The sequence below is a fragment of the Tamandua tetradactyla genome, chromosome 5 (genome assembly GCF_023851605.1).
Source record: "Tamandua tetradactyla isolate mTamTet1 chromosome 5, mTamTet1.pri, whole genome shotgun sequence".
NCBI lineage: Eukaryota > Metazoa > Chordata > Mammalia > Pilosa > Myrmecophagidae > Tamandua > Tamandua tetradactyla.
Genome location: NC_135331.1, coordinates 68,872,856 through 68,898,917, shown reverse-complemented (window position 1 = coordinate 68,898,917; position 26,062 = coordinate 68,872,856). Strand labels below are relative to the sequence as shown.

At 42.6% G+C, this 26,062-nt stretch overlaps 1 protein-coding gene across 5 annotated transcripts in view; it reads left to right on the top strand.

Annotated features, from left to right (window-relative positions):
- The first annotated feature begins 896 nt into the window (after positions 1-896).
- The window catches only part of TNIK (TRAF2 and NCK interacting kinase), a 404,859-nt gene continuing 379,693 nt past the window's right edge, over positions 897-26,062 (top strand). For all 5 annotated transcript variants that reach the window (XM_077161031.1, XM_077161029.1, XM_077161030.1 and 2 more), the window contains exon 1: positions 897-1,085. In XM_077161031.1, coding sequence (XP_077017146.1) covers positions 1,029-1,085 — 57 coding nt within the window. In that variant the 5' untranslated portion in view covers positions 897-1,028. The remainder of the gene's footprint in view (positions 1,086-26,062) is intronic.

The window sequence follows — 26,062 nt, the reverse complement described above, 5'->3', positions numbered from 1 at the left end:
AAGCCGGAGCTACGATCTCCCGGGTTTCCGGCTTCTGGCAAACGTCCCCTGCCCCGAAGCGGCGGGGGACAGGCCATCCCACATCCCGGAGACCGCCGGAGGCCCCGAGCCACAATCGCTGCAAACTGCCAAATGGGGCTGGGCGCACTGTATGCGCTCCTCTCCCTACTCGCTCGCAGGCTGGAGGCGGATCTCCTCTTCCTGCACACAAGTCCTTATATGAACCGGCTGCACCCACCGCGTAACTCCGGCCCCACAAATTCATGATGGGGGAGGGAGGCCGTTGCTCTTTCTGCCTCCGACTTTTGTCAACGCCAGAGCATCTTGAGACCCGCCGAGAAATCCCAGTGTGCGATGGCACGGGCCATTTTGCTGCAGCGCACGAATCGAACACAAGAAGAAAGCCTTGTCAATATGATAAGCACGTCAGGGTTCAGGATCAGCCTTTGGGATCCAGCCCGACGCGCCCGCGAGAGCCTGGGCGGAAGGGGTGCACCCCTCCCCCCTCGGTGCTGGTGCGGAGGACCGGTCAGGAAGCGCGACCTCGCCCCATTCCGAGACCACGCCTCCTCCGCGTCCTTCCCCCTCCTCCCCTTTACTCCTCCCAGGAAGCGGTGATCGACAGCTCGGTGTGGTTCTCCACCCCCACCCCCAAGCTGAGTGGAGGAGTTGATGTGTCTCATTATAACAGCCAATGCAGCCGCCATCCACGCACAAGCAAAGAAGCATGCCCCATTTAAATACACCCACGCAGCCCTAGCGCCCTTAGCCGATCGGGGCGCTCAGCCCACACGCACCGCGGCTCCGGGCTTGGAGATCGGCGCAGGTCGCTCCCGGACCCGGCGGACAGGCTCGCCGAGGATCGGGATCCGACGCTGTGGGGGGTCGGGGTGGGCGGGGGAGGCTGGGCCCGGGGACCTCTGGCGCGACCCGCTCATGAGGACGCGAGTGAAGTAGAACCGAGGTGGAATTTGCAAGGGAAAAGCTTTGAGGTGGTTTTGGTCCATTTTTCCGGAGAGGAAGTCGACATGGCGAGCGACTCCCCAGCTCGCAGCCTGGATGAAATTGATCTCTCGGCTCTGAGGGTGAGCAGAACGCGTTTTCCGATTTCTTTCCAGTGGTTTCGGGCTGGGTGAGTGGGCTCGGTGCGGGGGCTGGGGCTGACGGGCAGAGGCAGGGAATGGAACCGGCAGGGAACTTGGATTGTCGGTTGGGTCCGGAGACTGCTAAGGTGCTCCGGGATGAGTCGCGGTGGCAGGGACCGTGCGGTACGTGTCCTCCTTTGGCTGTGGCTCAGACTTCTGTGAGAGCGCGTGGACCTTATGCCAGTTTCATCTTAGACCAGTGTCAGAGCATTAAAATGAAAGACTTACTGGTGTGTGTGTGTGTGTGTGTGTGTGTGTGTGTGTGTGTGTGTGTGTGTGCACGCGCGCGCGTACACGCCCAGGGCAGCCGTCTTGTGCCAAGGCGCGAGACCCGACTATCCCTTTCTGCAAAAAGAATGATCAACGGCGTGAATAAAAGGCCCCTGCTCCTCGCGTTTTGCAGCTACCTGCAAGATGACATTGTGTGCATGACTGTCCCCACGAAGACGAACCTGCTGCCCTAAGGGGCCAGCGATTGCTAGGCTGGTCTTGCAGCTGGCCCCTGCCTCCCCTCCCCGTCTGCCTCCTGAGCCCCGGCACCCTTTCCGCGCTCCGGGAAATGTCATTCTGCCACTCACCTTTCTGTCTGCTTTTCACTCAGCCCCGCCCGTGCTTTCTGACTTTGTGGCTGTGACAATTTAGCTTGATGGCTGCACTCAAGCAGGTGAACGGCAGGTCTTTTTCTGCTACCACCCCCACCTCCCATCGCGCCGGAACTCCCGGGAATGTCTGTTTTCCTTGTGTCTGGGGCCAGTTCTTTGTAGCGCCCCCCCTACACCTTCCCCCCCACGGCCCCGGCCCCACTGGTTTGCCTTTCCCTCGGCGCGAATTGCCTGAGATGCCGTTCCATTGTATTGACTAAGACATCACTGGTACAGAATCCATTTTGCTGTTGTTTTGAGATAAGAAAACCAGGAATCCCAGTGCAGCCTCTACGCTTCCCCACCCCCCACTCCCAATCCCAGTACGGTCCTCAGGGGAAGGGGGCAGAGCTTTCTTGCCATTTTAATTAGATGCTGCCTGCCGAGAAAAGAGTGAGGAGAAGGATTGGGCACCGATTTATGGACGATGGCTTCCTCTTCTGAACCAAAAAAAAAAAGCCACTGCATGTACTTGGTGCATTGGAGGGTCAATGAGACCGAATGGATGAGGGGCTCTCAGCACAAACACGCAGGGTGGGTGACACACTGAAGTTCACACATGCCCTCGCAAGGAATATGCCGTTCAGACTGATGCTAAATCTTGGGCCGTTTACCTGACTCCGGAGTTCTGACTTTGCTTCGGTCTCCACGAATATTTTAAAGAGTTCCCACTCTGATCAAAGCGGTTTTATTTTTTTCTTTAGCCTCATTAATCCCACTCTCTCCAGCCCCCCCCCCCCTTTTTTTCTAACTTCCTTCTCCCACTCTAAATTCTTCAGTCCATGAGGTGAGGTTTCAGCAAGGCAGTCAAGGAATTGAGAGGGAACAGAGATGCCATTTGAAACTGGCTGTTCTAATAGTTGGGCAGCAAAAGCTCATTCATGTGCCATTACAGTAAGCTGTTTCTCTGGTGCTGAAATGCCACGTTCAGAACCCGCTGTCCCCTGGGCAGCTGCGGGGACTGGGGGCTGGGGAGTGGGGAGGGAAAGACGGAGGTTTCTTAACAGGGTGGGTGCTTTGGCCAAGTCTGTGGTTTCCTGCTTTAGGGGCTGTGTGTGTTCATTCGCCCTACTTTCTGCCCCAGGCATTGCTGTGGCCGCGGTTAATCAGGTGGATGGGTGGCCCAGACTTGGGGGCGGGGGAACAGTTCCTGGGGACAGGAGCTGAGCTACCGGCAAGGTTGGTGATGTTTAGGAGGCTGAATCTCAGACACCGCTCCTCTAATGCAAAGCACTCCGCTGTGATTTTAAGTTGGGCTGAGATGTGTCCTCCTGGGATTTTTCCTCGGGAAGATTTTCTGAGACACCCAAGCACAGAGCCTGGAGGCTACCAGCAGCGGGTTCACCCAGCCAGTGGGGTGTGCGGCTCACACTTGGGATACCTGCGCTTGTGAAATTTGCATTTTGCAAAGGTATTTTTCCAATAATACCTGTGTGTGTGAAATTTGTATTTTGCAAAGATATCTTTCCACGATTCATTGGTATGGCTCTTTGTGGCCTGCCTGCAGTGCCAGTTTAGTGCAAAACTGGAAAGGGGGAGGGCAGTAGCACCAGAGATTGAGAAGTGCTGGCTGGTGGTGAACTTCAATGGAGATGGGAGACAGTCACATCCCCGGGTGCTGGGGGCAACCCACAAGTCTCGTGGGGGCATACAAGCCAGGAGAGGGTTTAGAGGCCACACAGGTAATCTCCCCAAATCAGAGGGCAGATCGTCGCTGTCTTTCCAAATTAGGAGAGGTGGGCTCAGCTAAATGAATTTGTTCCCCAAGATCTCAGAAAGGCCTCTGTGCCAGAAACCTCCTGGGGAATGCCTGACCCCTGAAATGCAGCCAAGGTCAGTGGCTTCTGGGAGAATTTGCTGCAGCCTTACCAATCCCTTGCTGTTTCTGTGGCTCTCTAATGTACACAATCAATGCTCTTTTTGTAAACCCTAGGCTCAATGCATTAAAACCAGCTCATGTCTGGAGAAGGCTTTATCCTCATTTTGGGGGTTTATTGTTCTCAGCCAGTGATCCTAGAGCTGGACCCAGTCTAATTTTTCCCTAAATAGTAACAATGCATAATTTAAACCAGGGCAACCAGTGACAGCACTTATCATTTAAATTATGCAAGGTTTGCATGGTTTTAAAAAGTGAGATGAAGCAGGATCTTCTTTAGTTAGAAAATAGATCATCTGAATCCGGTTTACTTAGTCCTGATTTTTAGAGCTCACAAAGATAAACTAAGTCTTGGGGGAAGCAGGGAGAGTGTTTTCATAGATTCAAAGCTGAAAGAGAATGTAGAGCATTCAGTCACTCCTTTTATTTAACACAAGGGAACGCCAGAGAGGTAAAGTTTCTTCCCCAAGGTCACCAGCCACTGGGGAGTGTTTGAGGAGAGAAGCAGGGTTTGGTGATTCTTCACTCAGTGTACTTTTCACTATATCATATGATTTGCGGCCAAATCAGAAATCGATAACACATTTTCTGCCTGAGCTTTTAAAAAATGGCAGAGAGGAATAATTTCACCAGGGTTATAGAATTTTATTTATTGAGAAATGGGGAAACTGCTTCTTGCAAGTACACTTGTAATACATAGAACTGTGGAGGGAGCTTTAAAGTACCTTTGGAATTCATCTTGTCCAGCCCTCCCTGAGCTCCTCCTCTGTCTGAATTGTCTAGAACATAAGGTTGTCCTGCACGGGTAACTTCTCAGTAGCCCATCTCCAACTGAATGTGTCCTGGGGGGTCAGTCTAAATATACGCTTCATCGATATGAAGTTTATAGAGTTCTAGGCACATTTTCTATCATCTATGTGGGTATGAATATTAGATAGGGTATTGTGGGTATAAATTTCTATCCCTGTGGGTGTGTGAAAATGTGCGTATGCATGCAGAGACTATAGCAAACCATCTAGTCGTTCAATTCAGGGCAGGAGTCACTCTTGTTTCACATCACGTGACTAAAAGAAATGAAATTTGCCAGCGCTATGCTTTATCATGTGTGAGGTGAGCTCAGCCCAGAAGCTCTTTGGAGAGTAGCCTCTGAGCACCTTGCCTGCCCCGGGTAAGGCACACAAGGCTAGGATTTGGCCGCTCCTGATCTCAAATTCTCGACTTCTGCTAGGATTCACGCACATTTTTTCTAATCGAAAGAAGTAGGCAACCTGTGTGTGTGTCTTTTGCCCTGTTCCCAGTTCCCTTCTAAGACTACCCAGTTCATTCTCCACTGAAACCCAGATTCAAGAATTGACCTCTTCTGGAAGCCCTGTACAGGACTCTCTACTTCCCTTCATTTTTCACGCTTGTATTAAAGTGATGTGTGGGCTTTTCTTTGAGCTCCTTGAGGGCAGAGACTGAGTCTTGCTGGTCTTTGAGGCCACAGTCTCTGTTAATTGAACAAGTGAATGAATGCATGAATGGTGATTTAGCCAGTACAGGGGAGTGATCACAAGCTTCTGGCTTTTATGTACATGTCTTATTTGTTCTCTGACTTTGGGTAAGTCATTTAGCTTTAGTTTCTTTTAAAACTTTGAAATGGATCATGAGTGTTTGCCTCCCTCACAGAGGGTCTCAGAAATCAGTTTTTTGGCAAGGTTTTGAAAACCAGAAAGCAATATACAGATATGTTTTTACATGATTAAATGCAACTTTATGGGAAAGTTGATTCCACCAACATTTGATCCCAGTGATTGTCTCTAATATGAAGTGATCCTGAGAAGAAGATATCGTAAGGTGCTGTCTCCTTTTAAAGGCACATCGATAAATATTAGCTGCCTTTTGCCTTTTATGTGCCAGTTCGACCTTATATGTTTCTCTGATGGCCTGGATTGAGTTTTGCCCTGGTATAAACCAGTGCTTATTGTATATGAGGTGAGCTTAGCTCAGACACTTTTACAGAGAATAGCATTATTTCTAAACCAGTATCATCATTATTCATTATGCTTTTTTTAAAGAACTTTTTCTCCTCTATTTGGAGGAGAAAAAGCCATTCAAAGCCATTAGGCTTGATTAACCATTATTCATATGTAAACAAATTAATTATGTCTGCGCATTTCAAATTTTTTTTAGGGGGGCTGGACATCTAAAATGATACACTAATAGTCCAGGATTTAGAACCTCTGGTGAGAGGTCTCAAGGGGCTTAAAGAAATCTTGAAACATAATTAATTCAGTATCCCAGTGCACTTAATTAGATTTGGTCTTTAATGAGATTTTCGTAAAGTTGCGCAAATTAAAAGTATCTTAATGATAATAACATGGTAGTTTTTTCATTACATACATTTGTTGTCTTTCAGAGATATTAAGCAGGTATTTTCTTTACAATGACATTTCCTCATTAAATAGGGTGTACTGGTAGTTATCAGAACATCAGAGAAATATGGATAATCATTTTCATTATTCCTTATTAACTGGAGTAATCTTTAGTACGAAAGCTAATATAAGTCATGGTTTTCTGTTTGCATAATGATCTGCTTAGGAGGCGATGGGATATTTTGTTGATGAAAGAATATCCAACACTTTCCCTTCATAGAAATATCACTTTTTTCTCCCCTTATGTGTAAGACTCTGAGATCTTGTAATTTTGGTTTGTCAGTTGGCCCTTTCTTTTTTCTGCGTATCTATCCTGAAATTAATCTTCTGTGGTCTTCTTGTTTTGATGCTATCCCTTCTTTCGGTAATAGCGGTTCTAAAGTCCACCCAGTTTTGAGCTACTGTGATTGAATCATGGCTGCCATTCACAGCTGAGCCACTGAACAACCAGTCTGTGGTTCAGTGTTCCTGATAGAAGTTTGGATTACTTGAGTTTGAAAGATGATTTAATGCTAAATTGGCTTTTCTGTCCTTTGGAGGAAGTAGCTCTCTGAGAACAGGGCCTAAACTGGTTTGTTAGCAGCGCTTGAGACTTCCAAGAAAATCTTGGTGATCTTTTTTTTTTGAATGAAATGTTATTCTGCACATATAAATATAAAATTCTTAGTGGAGAGAGAGGGAGGACTTAAATAGAAAATGTTGGATGAATTCTGCTTGTAATTTCTTCCATTCTGGTTGGAAGTTCAGGCTGTCTCTACTTGTCTCAAGGGGGTGCCCTGAAATTCTCAAAACACATTTCACCCCAATCTTAAAAATCTCCCCTGATTATCTGAGGCATGAGTATCTCATCTTCAATCCTTTCTGCAACCACTGGGCACCGCTTTCCTCTGGGAAGTACCTACGACAGGCCTGCCTTTCCTTTCATGACCTCCAGCCTTCTTCTCACTAGTCTTTATTGTACCCTGCAGTCATGGTCGTCTTCCTAAGGCATAGTTTCAGTCTGGTTATTTCTTATTCAGAACCTTCCCTGACTCCTCACTGTTTGCAGACTAAAGCCTAAACTCTTTAACACAATGTCAAGACCCGCTATCATTTAGCTTGAACTCCAAGCAACTGTGATACACCATTGCATGAGTGTACTGAAGTTTTACTCATCAGTTCCTCGCAAACTTTCACTCCTGCGGGAGGGCACAACTTATCTCTCTCCATGGCTGCCCTGCCTTGTTCTCCATTTCTATGACTACTGTTCTGGCATTAAACATGCTAATATCATCCTCTCCACAAAATTCTCCCTGATGTCTCTGAGATAAGAGCTATCCCTCCCACATATACTCACTCAGAACTGTCCTCAGAGCTCTTTTATGATAATCAGAACTTTCTGTTTTGGATTACTGTTTGCTACTAGGCAATAAGCTCTGTGAAGGCAGTGTGTCCATCTCACCCACTTGGGTAGCCCTTCCACTTGATTGTACACAGCAGGTGCTCAATAAATATATATTGAATTAACACAAATATATACTGCCCAGCCTTTTTAGGAGGACTCGAGGTAGTGTTGCCTAGAGTGGGTCTAGAAACTCCCGAAATATGGGAACAGTACTGACCATAGCACAACTCCAGGGGGCGTGGATTATAATATATTCTATGTCGCACAATCCAGGTGACACCGTTTATGTGGAGTACAACTCCAGGAGATGCTGATAACATAAAATACAATTGCAGGGGTATCAGTTATGAAGAATACAATGTCTGGTCCTGGGTGGAATTCCCATTTCTAGAATTTTCTTGCCATGGAAAATGTTCCCTCCATTGTCTCCATATTCTAAGTTTTAAGAGATTTTAAATGCTCTGAATGAGGATTCCAAGGCCAGTGTGTGCATGCATGCGTATTTGAAAGATGTTTCAGTCCTTTCAATATATCCTCATAATCAACTAAAAATAGAGGGGTGGGGGCTGTATTTATTGGATTGCTCACTGGACTAGGACGGTTAATTTTTATCTTGATAGAGCTGACATGGCTAGAGAGGATTTTGGAGAGAATGAGGTTGAATAATAGCACCTCCATAGGAATCAGAAGTCCAGAGGTAGGGTAAGGCTTTGACACTTTACCTTCTGAGCTTCAGTTGATTTACTTGCAAGATGAGTGGTTTGGACAAGGAAATGCTGGAAGTGACTTCCAATGCTGTCATTTTTTTTTTTTTTCTGTGACAAATCATGGAATATACAAGGATACCTACTAAAAGTAGAACTGAAGGTATTTATGTAGCCATGAATTTTTATTCTAAGTCTTAGGGAAACCAATGTATGAGAACTGTGGACCACAAGGAGCTTGGAATTACTATTGAAAATAACATCTCTTCCTCATTTTTAGAAGAGTTTTATTGTTTCCAACATTTAGGTCCTGATTTATACTTTAGCTTGTGGATTTGGTGTTTGGAGATGGGAACAGTAGGAGTAAGGGCTGAGGGTGACTTGTGCCGCATACTACCTGGCAGTGCTGCTGCTTGTTCTCCTGGTTCAGACTATGAAGAAAGGTTGGCTTTTCAAGAGCTATATTTTTAACCATTGAGATTAATACTTTGGCAGTATGGCTCGATACATTGTATATATGAACCTGGCATTTGTTTAATTGTTTTAGTGTAGTAGAAGGAGCTCTGGTCATCAGCATGCAAATTTGGGCATAGTCCAGTGTTCTGTGATTTTGTGAAATGTGATTAACCATGGGGAAAGAAATGCATATGGAATGCAGCATTCATTCATTCTTTTGTTCCTTTATTCATTCATCCCAGCACATGTTTATTGAGTGCTACTAGTTGTTGAGGCTGAGCTGTGATTAACACTGATATAGTCTCTACATTCATGGTGTGAATGGTTGGGTGGAAAAAATGGTCTTATACCACTCTTATTCTGCTTCACTATGCTCCAGCCACACTCATCTTTTATGTTTTGTGGAAATCCCAAGCTTTTTTTCTGTAGTTTTTCATACACAGAAAACTCTGTCACCAGTTTGCACTAGGAAGGGTCCAACTCATTATTTAGGTCTCAGGTCAAATGCTACCCGTATTACTTATCAATTACTGCAAAACAAATTACCCCCAAACTTACTGGCTTAAAGCAACAAAAATCATTTATTATCTCTCATAGTTTCTCTGGGTGAGGAATTCAGAAGTGACTTAGCTTGGATGGTTCTAGCTGGGGTCTCTGATGAAGGTGCAGTCAAAATGTCAGCAGGGGCAGCTATCTTTGGAAAGCTTGACTGGTGGTGCAGCTTGACCGGTGGTGGAGCACCTGCTTCCAAGATTGTTCACTCATGTGGTACTGGTTGTTGGCAGAAGGCCTTAGTTCCTCCCTGTGTGGGCTTCTCATGACAAGGTGCTGATTTTCCTGAGAGTAAGCAGCTTAAGAGAGCCAGCAGAAGCCACAAAATCTTATATGGCCTTGCCTTGGAAGTTGCACCATCAGTTCTGCAATATCCTATTGATTATTGAAGGCAGCCCTATTCAGTGTGTGAGGGGACCTTGCGAGAACATTAGTGCTAGGAGGTAGGAGTCATTGAGGGCCATCTTGGGAGCTGCCTACCATGATAAGAGGCTTTCTTTGATATGTATCTCCAAAGTAACACTCCCCTCCCACCCTGTAGTCATCCAGTCTGGTACTTTATTGTCTTTAAAGCAATTAGACTGTCTGAAAAAAGTTTTTTAAAGATTGCCTTCCTACCGGAACCTAAAATGTTGGTGAAGACAGGACTCTGCATTTTTAGTACTCTATTCCTAGTGCTTAAAACTGTGCCTGGCACATGATAAATATTGATTGAATAAATAGCAGTTGACTGAACACAATTAATTTACTTAGAAGGGATCTTACTTATTTATTATGCTTTAAACCTCTAAAAATGAGTTGTGGCATCTTCCAATAAAAGGCACAAATATGACAAAGCCATAAAACCAGTAAGAAAAGCATAAAAGGAAAAATAAAAGGGGATTATGTTGGTATCTCTCTCTTTTTCTGTCTCTCCTTCATCTGTCCATCCATGCATCCATCTATCCATCCATGCATCCATCTATCTGTCCATGCATCCATCTATCCATCCATGCATCCATGCATCCATCTGTCCATCCATGCATCCGTCCATCCATGTAGGGCTTGGTGATCATCTTGTCAAACTTACACTTTTTCTAGGTAGAAATTGGGGCTCAGAGGAGTTCCTTATCTTGTCCAGGGAAGAACCCCCCATGGCAGAACAGGGCTTAGAATGTGGATCTTCCCATCCTCCTTTCATTACGCCTCACCACTTAGTCAGATTGCTGACACTTTGGATGTTTTAATGAATCAGTTATCCCTACCACACAAAACTAAACCTAATGCAGGGGGGTGGGTACAAAGATGTACTCAAGTTGCTTCTGTGTACAGAATACACTTAAGATGGTCTGTGCTCCCTTGTAAAGAAGCCCAGTTATTTAAACGAACAGCACAGACAACTCAATCAATATAGATAATTAGCAGTGTCTTAGAAGTAGAAAATGAAAAGTTAAGATTCTTTGTACAGAGAGAGTCCTATTATAGGAGCTTGAAATATGTGTAGGGTCTTTCCTGGATGACCAGGGCCTGGAAAACGTGAATGAGAGCAGGGACTGTTGAATTGTTAAAAATTTGTTTGATTTACAAAAAGAAGCTTTTTCTTGTTTTCATGATAAAAACTATACATGGTCATTGTAGAAATTTTGGAAAATAGAGAAAAAAAGTAAAAAGAATTCCAAAACCTTGCACTGATAACTACATGTACATTTTAGTTTATGACTTAGTGGTCTTTTTTCTGTGTGTAACTAAATAGATGGGTAGCTTTTAAAAAATTAAGATCATATTGTATATATTATCTGCAACCTGTTTTTTAACTTTAATAATCGGCATTTTCTTTTTTCATTAATGTTTTTCTGTGGCAAGTTTTAAGAACTCTTTGTCAGGGAAACTTTAAGCTTATATGAAAGAATGTTGGGGTCCTCATACATGGCTAGTGGGAATGCAGAATGGTGCAACCACTTTGAGAAACAGGTTGGTGGTCTCTCATATCACCCAGCAGTCCCACGCCTAAGTATGTACCCAAGAAAACGGAAACCATAGGTCCCCACAAAAACTTGTGCATGCATGTGCATAGTGGCATTATTCACAAGAGTCCCAAAGTGGAAACAACCCAAATATCCATCAGCTGATGAATGGATTAAAACATGTGATACATTCATAAAGTGGAATATTACTCGGCCATAAAAAGGAATGAAGTACTGATACAATGAAGGACTACAGCATGGATGAATCTTAAAAATGTTATCTTAGATGAAAGAAGCTAGTCACAAAAGGCCACATATTGTATGCTTCCAAGTATACAAAATGTCCAGAAGAAGCAAATCCCTAGAGGCAGAAATTAGACTAGTGGTTGCCAGGGACTGAGGAGAAGGGAGCTTAGGAATTAACTGCTGTTGTCCTAAAATTAGATAGTGATGATGGTGGCATAACTGTATGAAAATACTAAAAGCTGCTTTCAGCAGGTGGATTTTATATGTGAATTGTATGTCAATAGAGTTGTTATAAGAAAAGTAGATTAACATAATGGGTCCCCAATTTAACAATTATCCTCTTGTAACATAACTTGTTTCATCTATACTTCTACCCACTTCTCCCCATATTATTTTGTAGCATCCTATCATTTGTAAATATTTCAGCATGCATCTCTAATTGATGATAACTCTTTAAAAGATACATAACCATAATACCATTGTCATGGCTAAAAATAATTAATACATAATTCTTAATTTCTTCAGATATTCAATCAGTGTTCACATTTCCAATCATATGTTTTAAATGACTGCTTTGCATTTTATTGTTGGGATGTGTCATAATATATTTAACCAATTCTTATTGATGCAGCATTAGATTTGTTCCAACTTTTCAACTCTCGTTACCAGCGCTTTGATAAATATCTTTGTACACAAGTGTTTGTGCGCATCTCTGTTTCTTTAAGATGCTTTATTTGAAGGGAAATTTAGAATGAAAGTGTATGAAAACTTTCCAAAAAAAACTTGTAACCATGGATAGTTCCATCCTCAGTGAACGAGAGTTCTTATTTCCCAACACTGGGCATTCCATTGTTTTTCATATGAAGTGTGTAACTGAAATACTTAGAACTGGGAATGTTAGAATATTACGTGGTTCCTGGGTGGAAAGGGTTGAAGCCTAGTAAATAGGTTAGGCACAATTATTAGAACTTGGTATACGAATTCAGGGACTTGTCAGGAGAGTCACAGTGAGATCTCTCCTTCCTGGAGACACTCTAAAGAGCAGTAGTGCTCACTTGTACTTTTTAAGGTATTCCTTGAAATAATTGGAAGGGTGTATCCATACATACCACTGACTGAGCACCTGTTATGGGCGTTTCTGCACCAGCTTTCTGTTGAGGAGGCAGCCTGGTGTGGTGGCTTAGAGTGTAGACCCAGGAACAGGTTTTCCGGCGTCAAATCCCAGTTTGGCCACTTACGGGCAGCGTCATCTTGGACAAATCCCCTAACCTCTAGTCCTTTGGGTTCCTCATTTATAAAATGAAAATAAAAATAGAATCTACTTCACAGGGTTGTTGAGAATTCAAGCCCTTAAAAATGTACCGTTCCGGGTGCATGGGTGGCTCGGTGGTAGATCTCCGTCCATGCGGGAGATCCAGATTTGATGCCCGGACCATGCATTCTCCCCCCCCCCCCCCAAAAAAAAGACCAAAAAACCCTGCAAGTATAGTTCTGAGAACCGTGCCTGGCTCTTACGAAACACTATATTAAATGTAGCAGCTATTATTACTTTTATTAACCCATTTAATTCTCACAGTGGTTTTCTGCTGGGCAAGTTTCACTTACAGATAAACATGCCAAGGCTTAGAAAAATCAAATAATTTACCCAAGGTCATAAAGATCCTAAATGACCAAGCCCAGGTTGGGCTTGACCCAAAACCATTGCCCATAGTGACTCAAGGGGCCGACATTAGACTTGTGGATCTTGTTGTGACAGCAGAATGATCTGATGTCTTATTTCCCTAAGGTTCACAGATTTCCCAGAAGCCTTTGGCTTTGGGCCCAGTTTCTCACTGATGAGCATGGTAGTGTTTTAAGAGTTATTTCTAAGGTATTTCTTCCTTGTGATTTTTTTTTTTTAAATAGAGTTCAGCTCAGAATGTGCTAATTGATTACTTTTCCTTGCCTAAAACCATAAAATAGGAACCATTTTGGGATAAGCACTGCTTTCCTTGTGTGGTGTGTATAGAGATGTTCACGTTGTTTCTGTTATTGTCTGTGGAAAATCACCCAACAAGTGTGTTTGCTTCCAAACCTGGTGTGGAATCAGGTTCAAGGGTTTCCTTTTTCTAAGAATTGGAGACCACTGCATGTTTAATTATCACAGAGGATAGCAAAATGAGCCGGAAGCTATGAAATAGCAGGGGCCATTCTCAAGCCTTCATCTGCCTGTTAGTTATTAAAATCAAAACCTTGAATTACACATTCAGATTTTCACTTGGCTGTAGAATGTTAAGATTTCAGTAGAGAAAATGGAAGATGGAGCTGGAAGCTAAAAGAGTCGAGTCCTGTGTTTGGAGCCACAGTCTACTTCCCATCTCGTTTGTGAGAGACTATAAAATCGACACAACTTTATAGTTGTCAGTTTTGAGGAGGCCAGGCCTTGATTTACTCGATTTTATAATCTAAACTTCCATTTAAAATGCCTATAAAGTATGTATGCCTAGGGTAAAAATCCTGAGCTTCGGATGGGCATGGTTTCATCATTTTTACCTCTAGGTATTTTTAGTCACCTGTAATCAAATTATACCAGTATGGTGGGTGGAATAGGGTGTAAGCAGTAACTGCAAGCTGTATTTAAATAATAATAACAATATTTAGTATTTATAGAGCACTTTATATCTTCAAAGTCCTTGCAAACATTATGTAATTAAATACCCTGCCTGATTATAACCTGGATATAAATGCACTGAAATCCAGAACAGGGTCATGAGAAAACGATGCATTTGCAAGTTAATGCTAACTATGCTTTAAAAATTTATACAATGATGGTAAGGTTAGGGTTTGGGATTCCACCTGATTATTTCTGTTCAGCACGATTGTGGGATTAGATTAAATCTGTACTTTACGGATACTTCTGATCGATTTCTGATCTTTAAGGCTGAATGTTGATTATCTCACTGGTCCTTACGGAAGCTAAAAATATAAGCAGTATAAATTAGCTTTAAAATGGGCTTCTTCAATATATTTTTGTGCCCTGGCCTCAGATGAAACCCTATTAGTAAGTGAAACGAAGTATGGTAGTGCAGTGAAGAATAGATATGCATTGTCACTTAGTAATATCTATCTGAGAATAATAGATTAAGCTTCACAGTGGGATATATCGTAAAAAATGCATTGGAGATATGAAATGTCTTCAGTTTGTGCTAATGGCTTTTCAGTGTTTTGGACTTGTGTCGGAGTCTTCTCCCCTTGCATGCATTTCCTATGTTGCTAATTTAGATGCTATGTGGAGCAAGGACCAGTAGGTAGTAGAAGGTTCTGCACATGGTAATGTTTCTCAGTAAATGCTATCTTGTGTGCTTTGGTTTTGTGACAGCTGGTTCTTTCATTCACTCAGTAAATAGTTATTGACATCCGCTATGTGCCCAGCACTGGGCTAAAAACTAGGAATCAGTAATGGAGACAGATGTGGTCCCTGGCCTTGTGACTGAAGCTCTGCCCCATGAATGGGAGACATGTACATTAAAGAAATATTGGAAAAATGATGGACTACATACAAGCTTCTTGTGAAAAAGCACGAAACATATACTGCATGTGGAAAATTTGAGGATGCTTGAAAATGTTGCTGAGAAGGACATGGAGATTTGCATGGGTAACGACAACTTTTTCACACAGTTCATCCCTTCTGGCCTCAAAGAACTTGTGGAAGGCATTCACTTCTGGGAATATGGAATTTAAAATTTCATGTCCATATTATATATGCCCTTGAATCATTTGTGCAGAGGGAAATATTTGAAATGAGAAAGTCTACATTTTTCAACTAATCATCTCTGGCTGTTCTTTGCCTTGTCAGTTTTTTTTTTTTCTTTAGTGGGTTTTTTTCAGGGTGAAGAAAAGCCTCACCCCATGATCAAGAAAAATATTTCTTCATATGCTAATTTCCTGGTTTTTCCTATGAGTCTGTGGGGATCCAGTTTAAAGCCCCAGGAGATACTGGCATTTTCCTGGAAGCTGAGAAATAGACTAATATTCACCAACTTTTTCAGCCCTTTGTTGAAGCTTGGGTTGTTTATTTTTATGACAGAGGGAATGGAATGGATATGAGGAATCTTGATTTCCTTCCTGAGAAATCCCAGACATTTTTTTATGGCAGCCACTCAAAACATCTCTTACCTAGCCACAAAGATGCTGAATATTGTTATTTAATTCTTAATTCTTAAATAAGCACACTGCTTATATTGCATGTCTGTTTATTTGAGGGAAAGGAGGGTTGGCAATTATGGTTGTGAAAGTAAATCTGTGTAACAGATTGATGATGAGCCTATGTCAGAGTTTTATTTTGTGCTCACTGTTAGGGAAGATACTTTTAAAAAGCGGATCTGAGGAGCCTCTGTTGGAGGGCCTGGTTTATAGGGAAAATCATTGGACTGAACATTAAAAAAAATTCTGGTTAAATATTACTAAGTTTTTTGCAATATTGATAATTTGGGGACAGATGCAACTTTCTCAGAAGAGATCTTCGTATCATGAAAATATCAGGGAATTGCTTAAGCATTTTCATCAGGAACGGTGATTACTCTGGATGGGGCAGTGAATGTGACATCGTGGAAGAAGTTCTGTTCGAGACCAGGTTTGCTATGGTTTTCTTTCTCGTGCTGGTGGTACAGTATGCTCTACAGAAACTACGAATTTGACATGGCTTCTTCACAGCCTTTCTTTCCATCCAGGTCTTCTCCCACTTTGGAGGTCATATATGCTGCCATTTGCAAGGTTGAGAGGGCCCCTTGAATTTGGGAGAGCTATGGTTTTTCACTTTACTCTAAGATTCTTTAGAGGGCAGAGACCCTGGGTGCATAGTGTAAGCTTTGTGGTTCTGTTGCCAGCGTCCTGCTCAGGAATTCTCCTTAAGACTGAAGCCAAGCGCTCCATGTTCCTGAAAGGCCACCCCCCTCTTTTATTTTCTTTAAACAAATAACTCGAGCCCCAGCCATCGCGAACTTGGTTTTCTTTTCATAGGAACAAATAAACTGAAGCCCTCGTGCGCTCTCCTGGAACTTTATATCCAGATGCCACTCTTGGAAGGAGCATTGCACCCGGATACTCTTTTGTCTGACCGATATGTATGCTCTCTCTGCGAGTATTTCAAAGATGCAACGCACTGGCATTGTAGTCACCATTTCTTCAATATAAACAGCATTTATTTTTGGAGAAGAGCAGATGTAAACGTGTGAACTACAGAAGTCTACACACTTTGCGGTGGGGAAAGAGAGGAGCGAGAGTGTTTCTTTAAAAACATGGGAACCTCATCTTCATTACTCCTTTTGTTTTCCTGACTGGTTGAAAATTAGCAGGGGAAATCTCCTGGCACCTGACCAGCTGTGTACCTAAGCCTCCATTTAACTGATTGCACCAGAAAAAGTGCTGGGGGATAATTATCAGAGGGCCTTATCTCCACACACAAAAAGGGTGTCTCCCGAAGGGGAAGCTTCTGTGTGAAGAGAGGAAATTGTACACATTCGATGACACGTGGATGACACTTTAAGTAAAATGTTGGCAGTACAGAGATCAAAGCCGCAGATTGAAAACGTATCTGTGGAGGGGGTTTGAGAGCTTGGTGTCCCTTCTGTGGTTTCTGAACCAAAGCCCTTGCTAGTTCTCCTGGTTCCCACCCTCTCCTTTAATTTGTGTGTACCTGGGGTTTTCAAAGCAGCAGGGACATTCCTGTGACTGTTATTTTTTCCTCTCTGGAAGCAGGGTCTCTGCTTTGTATCGCATCACCTGAAACAGTGCACGTTGCATCAGGTTTACCGTTTTCTGACCTTCTTTCCTGTTTCCTTCCTTCTATAAGTTGCTGTTCGTTAGCATGATTCACAATTAGGATTTTGGCTCCGTGGAGACTGTTGGGTGTGCAAGCACATTCTCATTTGCCTGGCTTGGTTTCTTGATCACTCCCCATTGATAGAAATTCACATCAAATTTACTATGAAGATTAGGTTGACATTCCAGTTTGTGTTGCATTTTGACTCTAAATGATTGCAAAGAGACGTCTCTGATCATTTTCAGTGATAAATGGAAAGTGAGTAAATTACAAAGCCATGTGAGTAAATTACAAACTCCACAGTTCAAGAGCTGCTACTTAAAACTTTATTCAGACAATGGTCCATGCCATAATAACACTTCATTGCAAAATAAATGTAAATCTGAATTTAAAAATATGCCTGAGGATGTGCTTGCTGTGAAACTCTCATACATGTCTGGTGGGGCTGTAAAATGGTGCAGCTTTTTCCTTCAGAAATTAAACATAAATTTGCTGTATGACCCAGCAGTTCCACTCCTGGATATTTACCCAAGAGAAATGAAAATATATGTTCACATAAAAAACTTGCACAGGAATGTTTATAGCAGCGTTATTCATAATGGATAAAAGGTGGAACAGATCAAGTATGCACCAGCTGATGAAGGGATAACAGAGCGGTACGTCCTTACAATGGAACATTATTCGGCCATAAAAATGAGTGAAATTCTGATACACGAGCAACACAGATGAACCTTGAAAACAGTATGCCATGTGAAAGAAACCCGCCACGAAAGACCATATCTTGTGTGAGCCTATTTATACCAATGTCCGGAAAAGGTAAATCAGTAGAGACAGAAAGTAGATTAGTGGTTGGAGCTGGGAGTGAGAACAGGCAGTGACTGCAAATGGGTGCGGGGGGCCTTTCTAGGATGACGGGAATGGATGGTGGTAAAGGAATGAATTTTATGGTATGTAAATTATGCCTCAATAAAGCTGTTAAAATATTTTGGAGACATGACTTCATAGTTGGAGCCGCTCCACATTCTTCAAGGGCAAGTCCCCTGGTCAGGCCACTCTGTGGTATTTCTAGGAAGGCCATCTGTTCTGACACCTTGCATCATGGACACTCTGGTCCCATCCTCTGCTTTCTACTTATGTTCATGGTCATCCTGGTTCTGAAGGCTTGTCAATTTCTCAAACACAATCGCAATCATTTCCTTCCTGGTAGGGTAGCCCAGATAACTTATCTTCTCCTCCAGAGGAAAGAGGACTTTGGAACCAGAACTAGAGTAATGGCTCCTGCTAAAACCGCTCCTCAACCGAACAGCTTTCAATTGTTTCTTGTTTTTTCTCGCATCTGTGCCTCTGCATGTGCTGTTCCCTCTGCCTGGAACTCTTCTCCGTCCTTAATCGTAACACTGCGTACTTTCTTTATGTGCTTATCCTCCTCCCCTAGAGGAGATCATAAGCTCCACAAAGGCAAGATCTGTTTCGTTTATTAATGAAGCAAATGACTGTCCCTGACTCGTAGCATAAGGCTAAACTCCTTCACTGCACAAGGCCTTTCATGACGTAATAATTTCCTATTTTTTCACATGAGCCATGACCGCCCTACTCCCCTCTGTACATTCACCTGGTGTTTTTCAAATTGTAATGAGTTGCAGGGTCAGTTGAATGGGTTGCAAGTCAACTTATCAGAAAATTAGTTAGATTGGGGAAATATCAATGTGCACGTGTTGCGTAAGTATGAGTGTGGGGTGTGGATTAGGTCACATCGAAGGATGTATTAGGTCACAATGTTGAGTATCGAGGACAAAAGGCGAGATCCACTGCTCTAGGTCACTGCAGGTGACTGCATAAGACTTCATTAGAAGGATTTTAATTTGCAGATTCTAGTTCAGCAAATCAAACACGGAGCCCACAAATCTGCACCTCTGCAGCCCCCACGTGTTTCTGAGGCCTTGGGACTCACATTTCATGAGACTCTAACAAACTGCAGTTCCCCAAGTCCACCCCTCCAATTTAGGCCTCTGGTTCACTTATTAAGTGGCTGCTAAGAGCTAGGTGCAATGCTAAGAGCTAGGTGCAATGCTAAGAGCTAGGTGCTCCCGCTGCAGTGGTGAACCTGAGTAATGTAGTCTGTCTGGCGAGGTGGAATCGTGCATGTTGTTGCTCCTTTCCCCTGCCTTTGCTCCACCAACTCTGTGATGAGCAGCTATTCATCTTTCAAAACTTCACCCGGAAGAATTACACTATCTTCTACTATTTTTCATAAAGCTCAATGACCTTTGGCGTATGGGTGGAGATTCCAGGCAACCGAGAGACTGTGATCACTTGAGATAAATAACTGACCGACTTCGCGGGAGCAGACGAGCAGAGGCCTTGCTGGATATATGAGGACCGAAAGGGCCAGTAGTCAAGGAGGAACGAGTCGCTGGAAGCTGTAGGAGCTACTGTGTCCACAAGGCATCCTCTGGGAAATGTGGGGAATGGAAGAGTCTTGGAAGGTTTCCATTCAAGGAGCAGAACCAGGTGGGGCTCAGCCCGTTAATGTCATGGTAAACCCCCAAGGATAGCACGGCCTTGCGTCTCATAGAAACAGAGAGAGAGAAAAGCCCTGGACACTGTAAGATCAGGCTTCTGGAAACTGTGAGCGAGCAGCCTGCAGGTGTTGCAGTCCAGTGTCCCCAGGGAGGCTGGGGAGGTGGAGAGAGAGCTGGAAGGCAGGGTAGCGTGTTCATGGACTCAGCGGAGACTGAGCACATGCTTAGCTTTGTGGGACTCCTTGTGACAGACGGGCTGAGTGAGGGGCTGGCAGGAAGTGGCTTGGGCTGGCCTTGATTCTGGGCAGGGCTTTAAGGGAGGAATTGGTGGCCCAGGAGTTGGCCTTTGGCTTTGCACTTCTCAGAACTAGATGTGATCGGGACATGGAGACTCAGGTCACACCAAAATATGGATGCACCTGTTGCTGATCTGGAGCATAATTTATACAGTAATAACAATAATGATGATGATAATACTAATGCCATTTTTAATAGCTAATATCCTTTGTGACCACTTAGCATGTATCAGGAGCTGAGCTATTTATTTATTTATTTACTTATATTTTGAGCTATTTATTTTTAAGGTCTGGACTTATTAATTAAGCCATATTTCGTGGTATGTCCTAGTCGTCTAATTTTATGTACATGGAAGTTGAGGCTTAGGTTAAGAGGCTTGCTGAAAACACTGGGGCCTAGTTTTCAACCCAGGTTGGTTTGATTTTAACAGAATGTGAACATTTTGCTGTTGCTATTTGCAGTTCTCTAAATATAGAGTGGGAATACATTTGTAGTGGTGGAACTACTGAGTCTGCTGTTCAGGGAAGTGTGTTTGTGATTTTGGAGGGACTAGGGATTCTGACATTTTCATTAGAAATTGGCTTGCAGAGGCTGGAACAAGTGATTGCTTGACAGGTCTGGGAAAACTCATACCCTCTCCTTTTGGTGAACTTGATGAAATTATAAAAATCCCTGTTACCTAAGATACTTTCTTATGAAAAGCATTTCAGTTACAGTTAGTTCATCATCTTAGATCCCCTCGCTAACATTAATCTCTACTTTGTGCTTCTGTCTTGCTTTATTCATATGTTATATCACTCACATTCTTTTTTTAATTTTGGAATTGTTTGTCCATATAGCCATTGATGTTTTTAAACTTCAGGCTTCTGAAGGCCAGGAACAGTCTTTTGTTTATCTAGTGTCCCATAGCATGCCTTAACAGTTTAATGTGAGATATGTCCCTGGACTTTTCCTGTTTGGATCCTTGGTCCTGCTGTGTACTGAATCAGTAGGGGACTGGCTGTACATTTAGTGTGCTTTTAACCCTTAGGAGCAGGGATTGTGATATTGCAAAGTGAAACCTTAAGAAAATACTGCGACTCCTAAGAAATTGAAAAACCTGTGGTCCTAGGCAGCTGTGGGACTGTTGTCGATATAATTAGAACCTCCCAGGGTTCTAAGAAGCTCAAGAGAAATAAGCAGAGAAGTACCTTGAGATGGCAAAATGGCCTTTATGTTCTGCTTTTCTGTCTCTCTTCAGACATTACACTGGTTCATTAACACAATAGCCGATAAACCTCTTTGTAGGCACAGGTTCTGCAAATGAAACGTGGGTGCATTTTTATGGAAAACAAGTCCCTGTGAATGTGCAATAGTTATATACCTGTTTCTATTCCACATACTTTAAAGGGCATTGCATGTAGGGCAGCTGCACCAAAGACTAGCAGGAAACCAGATTTAAAGGATGTTGTGTTACATCATGGTGTGGAGAACTAGAATCCTCTGGATTTCCTGAGCATCTGTCCTTGGTGTCACATTGTAGGCACTCAGATTTCTGTCGAATGAAGTCATCTGGAACCTTCCAAGTCTATTTTTGAGAAGGCTATGGAAAAGATTCCCTTTCCCTAACACAGAGGCATGAGAAGCAGTCCAAGGATTGCCTTTTTGGTGGGGACAGCAGCTGATACATGGATTTCAGTTACCCGGCAGGAGTCTGGAAGGACCAGCATGGGGACGGAATCACCTTCGCCTCTCTGATCTCTGTGGGACAGAAGTCTGCACCCAGCAGTCTGGTCTGGAACATAAGGAAAGAACCGAGCTGTTTTCCAGAGGCTTGGGCACACCAAAGTCCAGGGCTTATGCAGCTGTATACCAAAGAGCATCTCAGAAAGTCGTAGGGATTAGCCTAGAAATAGGTTTTTGGGGCCCAAGGAAAAAGCCTGTAGACTCTGTCCATGCTGACATTTGTCCATATCTTTATTTTATTTTCTAGCTTCTAAATATTGATTAGCTTTCATGAGTGCCCACTGGCTTTTGTGGTCTCCTTCTTTTACCTATAAGGGGAAAGAGCCCATTGCAGTTAAACTGCAGGCATTCTGGGGACAGAGCAAGGTACAGGGGAGAACTTTTCCGATCAATTCTTCAAAATACGATTTGGCGACCAAGGCTATCATCATGTCTCCCATATTTCCTACTGGGAATCCCCTTTTAGGCTTGAATACTTTTTTCTTTTACAAATGCAGACCATTGCACTTTACAGTAATTAGCTGATGTGACTGAATGGCGTCTGCCTGTATTGCATAGAAGCTTTGAAATCAAGTGTATTAAATTGACTCTTCCTTTCAGATAACAAGGAGTAGAAATTTCCAGCTATGAGCAGAATTAATAGATTCTAAGCTTTTTTTTTTATAAGTTTTGGGGCTGTAATAAAAGGAACTGGCATGCATGCAGCTGCAGTTGATTCCATTCCTTCGGAAGTGCACTGAGATTCTTGACAACCTGGCTAAGTGATCCCGAGGCGGGGGGACTTGCACCAAGGGGCCTGTGCGAGGACCGGAAAGGATGACAAGGTAGACAGACAGATTGTGTATTTCCATGAAGATTTATGCTGAGATGTTCAGTTCTTCCACCTGTTCTGTCCTCTTCAATTGGGACTATAAATGAATGATGATGACTTTGGCGCCTGGTTAAGATTCTCCAGATGACACCTTGGCAGTGAATTCAGCCACAACATTTTTGGCAATTCCATGAATAACCTACATGAGAGGTGACCATAAAATAATCTGGGCTCATTTGTGAGCATTCAGCGTGTCTTATTTGTTCTCAGGCTCACAGGAAGCAGAGTAGAGGTTACAACAGGGCTTAAAACTCTGGATTTAAATCGTGACTCTACAGTTTCCGAGCTTTGTGATGTGGAGCAAGTTCTGTAAATCCTCTAAGCTGTTTCCATATCTGTAAAATGGAGAAGATAATAATGATAGCACACACGGGGGATATTCTAGAAATTAAGAAACCATATTTTTAATAATGTACTTAAGGGCAGTGCTTGGCATATTGCAAATGTTTAATAAATGTTCAACACATTCAACATTGGGATCAGTTTTTCAAACATTTTGAGGACCCACTATGAATCTGGTGCAATCCATAGGCTCTGTCCTCAAGAAGTCTCAGGCACAGTGGTAGCCACGGTTATAAAAAATAGAGTCAAGGAGTAGCAGCGTGGATGGCTGGCTGTTCAGAGGAAGAGGAGGTGGGAGAGGGGGCTGGTTGAAGTGAGGAGTGGGGTGTTTCTTGGAGCTTAAATAAAACAGTTCTCAACAATTTTGGTGGAGAAACCAATTGCTGCAAAGCAGTCACATGGCTAAAGTATGAGTTGTTCTTTAGAGGTAAACTTTGCCCCTCCCCAACGCTCTGCTGCTTTGCTGTCCCACCCCACAACAAGCTGCATTGCTCTGGATTGTTGGATCTGCCTGTACTACCATTCCCTAACCCTAACCCTAACCCTATCCCTAACCCTCTGACTTCAATCTTTCTGGCATTGACTCTGGAAACATTATGTATATGAAATGTTACTTATTAATAAACAGCAATGTATGTGTTTCCTGTGTTGCATGAAAAATCTAAACATTCTAATCAGTGGTCTGGGACTGAAAACACAGTAAGTGTCTTTTAAGCACCCCAATTACAGTCTTAGGAAATCTGTTAATACAACACGGCACATTAGGAGGCCAAAGGATATTAACTCTGGAGTCATCTCTACCGAGGCCAAAAAAAGCATTGGTGACATTTAGCACCTATTCTTGGTTGAAAAAAAAAAAAAAGAAAATAATAAAACTCCTACTCTTATTAAACTAGGGATGAGGAGTTTCTTTCTTAACTTGATAGAGAATATGTCCGAAACCAGCAGCCAACGTCATCCCTAACCTTTAGACACTGGAGGCTCTCTCTGTGGCAAACACTGGTAGTTTCCTGGCTGTCACCCATGCCCGCCATCTCCCCTTTCTTGCTGGCAGATTTCTAAATTTGTTTTGGTGTTTACCCTCCCCCATCCTCAGGGGAATCGTATCCCCTCCCCAGCCCCAGCATGAGGTGAGTGAAGTCATTGAGATTCCCTTCTTTTTTCTGTGGTTGGTTTAGACAAGTCCACCTGTCACAACCTTGGCAAATGGGACTGCTAGGGCACCCTTGCTGGAGGTTCCAGGGAAGGTTTTCCTCACTTTAAAAAATGGGTTTTTAACTCAGGGATGAAAGTCTCCCTGGCGGTGTGGGAGATGACTCCCAGGGATGAGCCTGGCCGTGGCACCGTGGGATCAACAATTTCATCCTGAACAAAAGGAAACATTATACCCTCCTGAACAAAAGGGGGAAAAAAGTGTAACAAATAACATATCAGTGGCTGAGAGAGTTCACATAGAGTCGAGAGGCTACTCTGGAAGTCACTCTTACACAGGCTTCAGTTAGACATTGCTACCATATCATAACCTGCCAATCCCCAACCAAAACCATTCCAGCCAATCCTAAAGAACACCTAGGGCATTATATAAGATTCTACAAAGGTTCCTTGCACTAGGATAACTTTCTAGAAACCTGCAACCTCCAGATGGGTCCCTGGACCAGATAATTGCTGAAATGCAGAGGGGCCAGCCTCTCCAGAACATCAGCTGAATTCCACCCCCCTCTTCTATATTACCAACAGCCCCTTCCAACATGAAAAAGTTAAAATGGGCATAGCCTAAGCATCCCTAAAGAGTGGGAGAAAGAGCAAAGGTGATGGTAGAGTTATACAGAGAAGGTAGGGTTTAACTAATGAGTATGATTGCTGAATCATCATTATATTGATCTCTCTTTTAATCTCTGGTATCTTAGAACAGCTAGAAGTAAAACCCTAAAATTCTGGAATTGTAACCCGTACCAGACTCTGAAATCTGTTCTACAACTAATTGCTGCAATGTGCTTTGAAATCTATTGCTTTTTTGTTTATGTGTTATTTTTCACAAAAAAGAAAAAAGTCAGTTGTGATGATAGATGCACAGCCATATGATGATATTATGAAACATTAAAAATAATTATAAAAATAAAAAATAAAAGGTGGGTTTTAAAAAATGACACTTGTTGTGTCTTGGTCTTGGACATTGTCTATAAGATATTTTCAAACTCCTGCGGCCACCTGACAACCATGAGCGGAAAGGCTGGGCCCCTGTATTATTAAATTGCTCAATTAGTCAGTCTTGGACCTGGCCTTACCCCAGGCTTCATTTTATATTAAGCAATACAGTATTCTCAGTGCTGTATTGTTAGGGCTCTGTTAGTAGTGTGCCCTGTAATTTGCAGCTGCAAACATCCTATTCGGTATTTATCCCTTCCAAAGTCAGTGACCATAGAAAGACGTCAGGATTAAGATAAGGACAAGTAATAATATATAATGTTCTGAAAATTTTAGCCAGTGAAATAACACAAGATATGAAGAAACAAGAGTTATAAGTATTTGATAATAGGGATAATGCTGTCATTATTTGCAGCCATACCTCAAAAATTCAAGAGAATCAACCAAAATAAAAAAAGATTAGAACAGTAATAGTTCAGTAATATGGTTGGATACAAAATAAATATACTCAAATCAATAGAATTCTCATGAACTAGGCAAAATAACCACTTTGAAAAGATATCTGATAAAAGATATATTATACAATAATAATAAATAATGTGAATTATGTAGGAATAAATTTAGCAAGAAACCTGCAGGACCTTTATGAAGAAAAATTTTAAATTTAACGAGGGATACACTTACAACCTGAATAAGTGTAGAGATATTCCACACTCCTGGATGTGAGAACCTAGTCATGGTGTCTATTTTTACCATGTTAATATGTAAGTTTAATGTAATCGTTATAAAAACACCAAGCAGGTCTTTGTAGGACTAGATGAAATTATTCTAAATTTCATCTGGAAGAATTACCAGATAATAATGGCCTCCTAATTTCCTGGTATAATTTGTGTTTCTGTCATTTGTGTATATGTCTCTGTGTTATATGTCTATGCTATATTATTTGGTGCATAAAAGTTTATAACAGTTATAACTTTATAAATGATTATGATTTTTTTA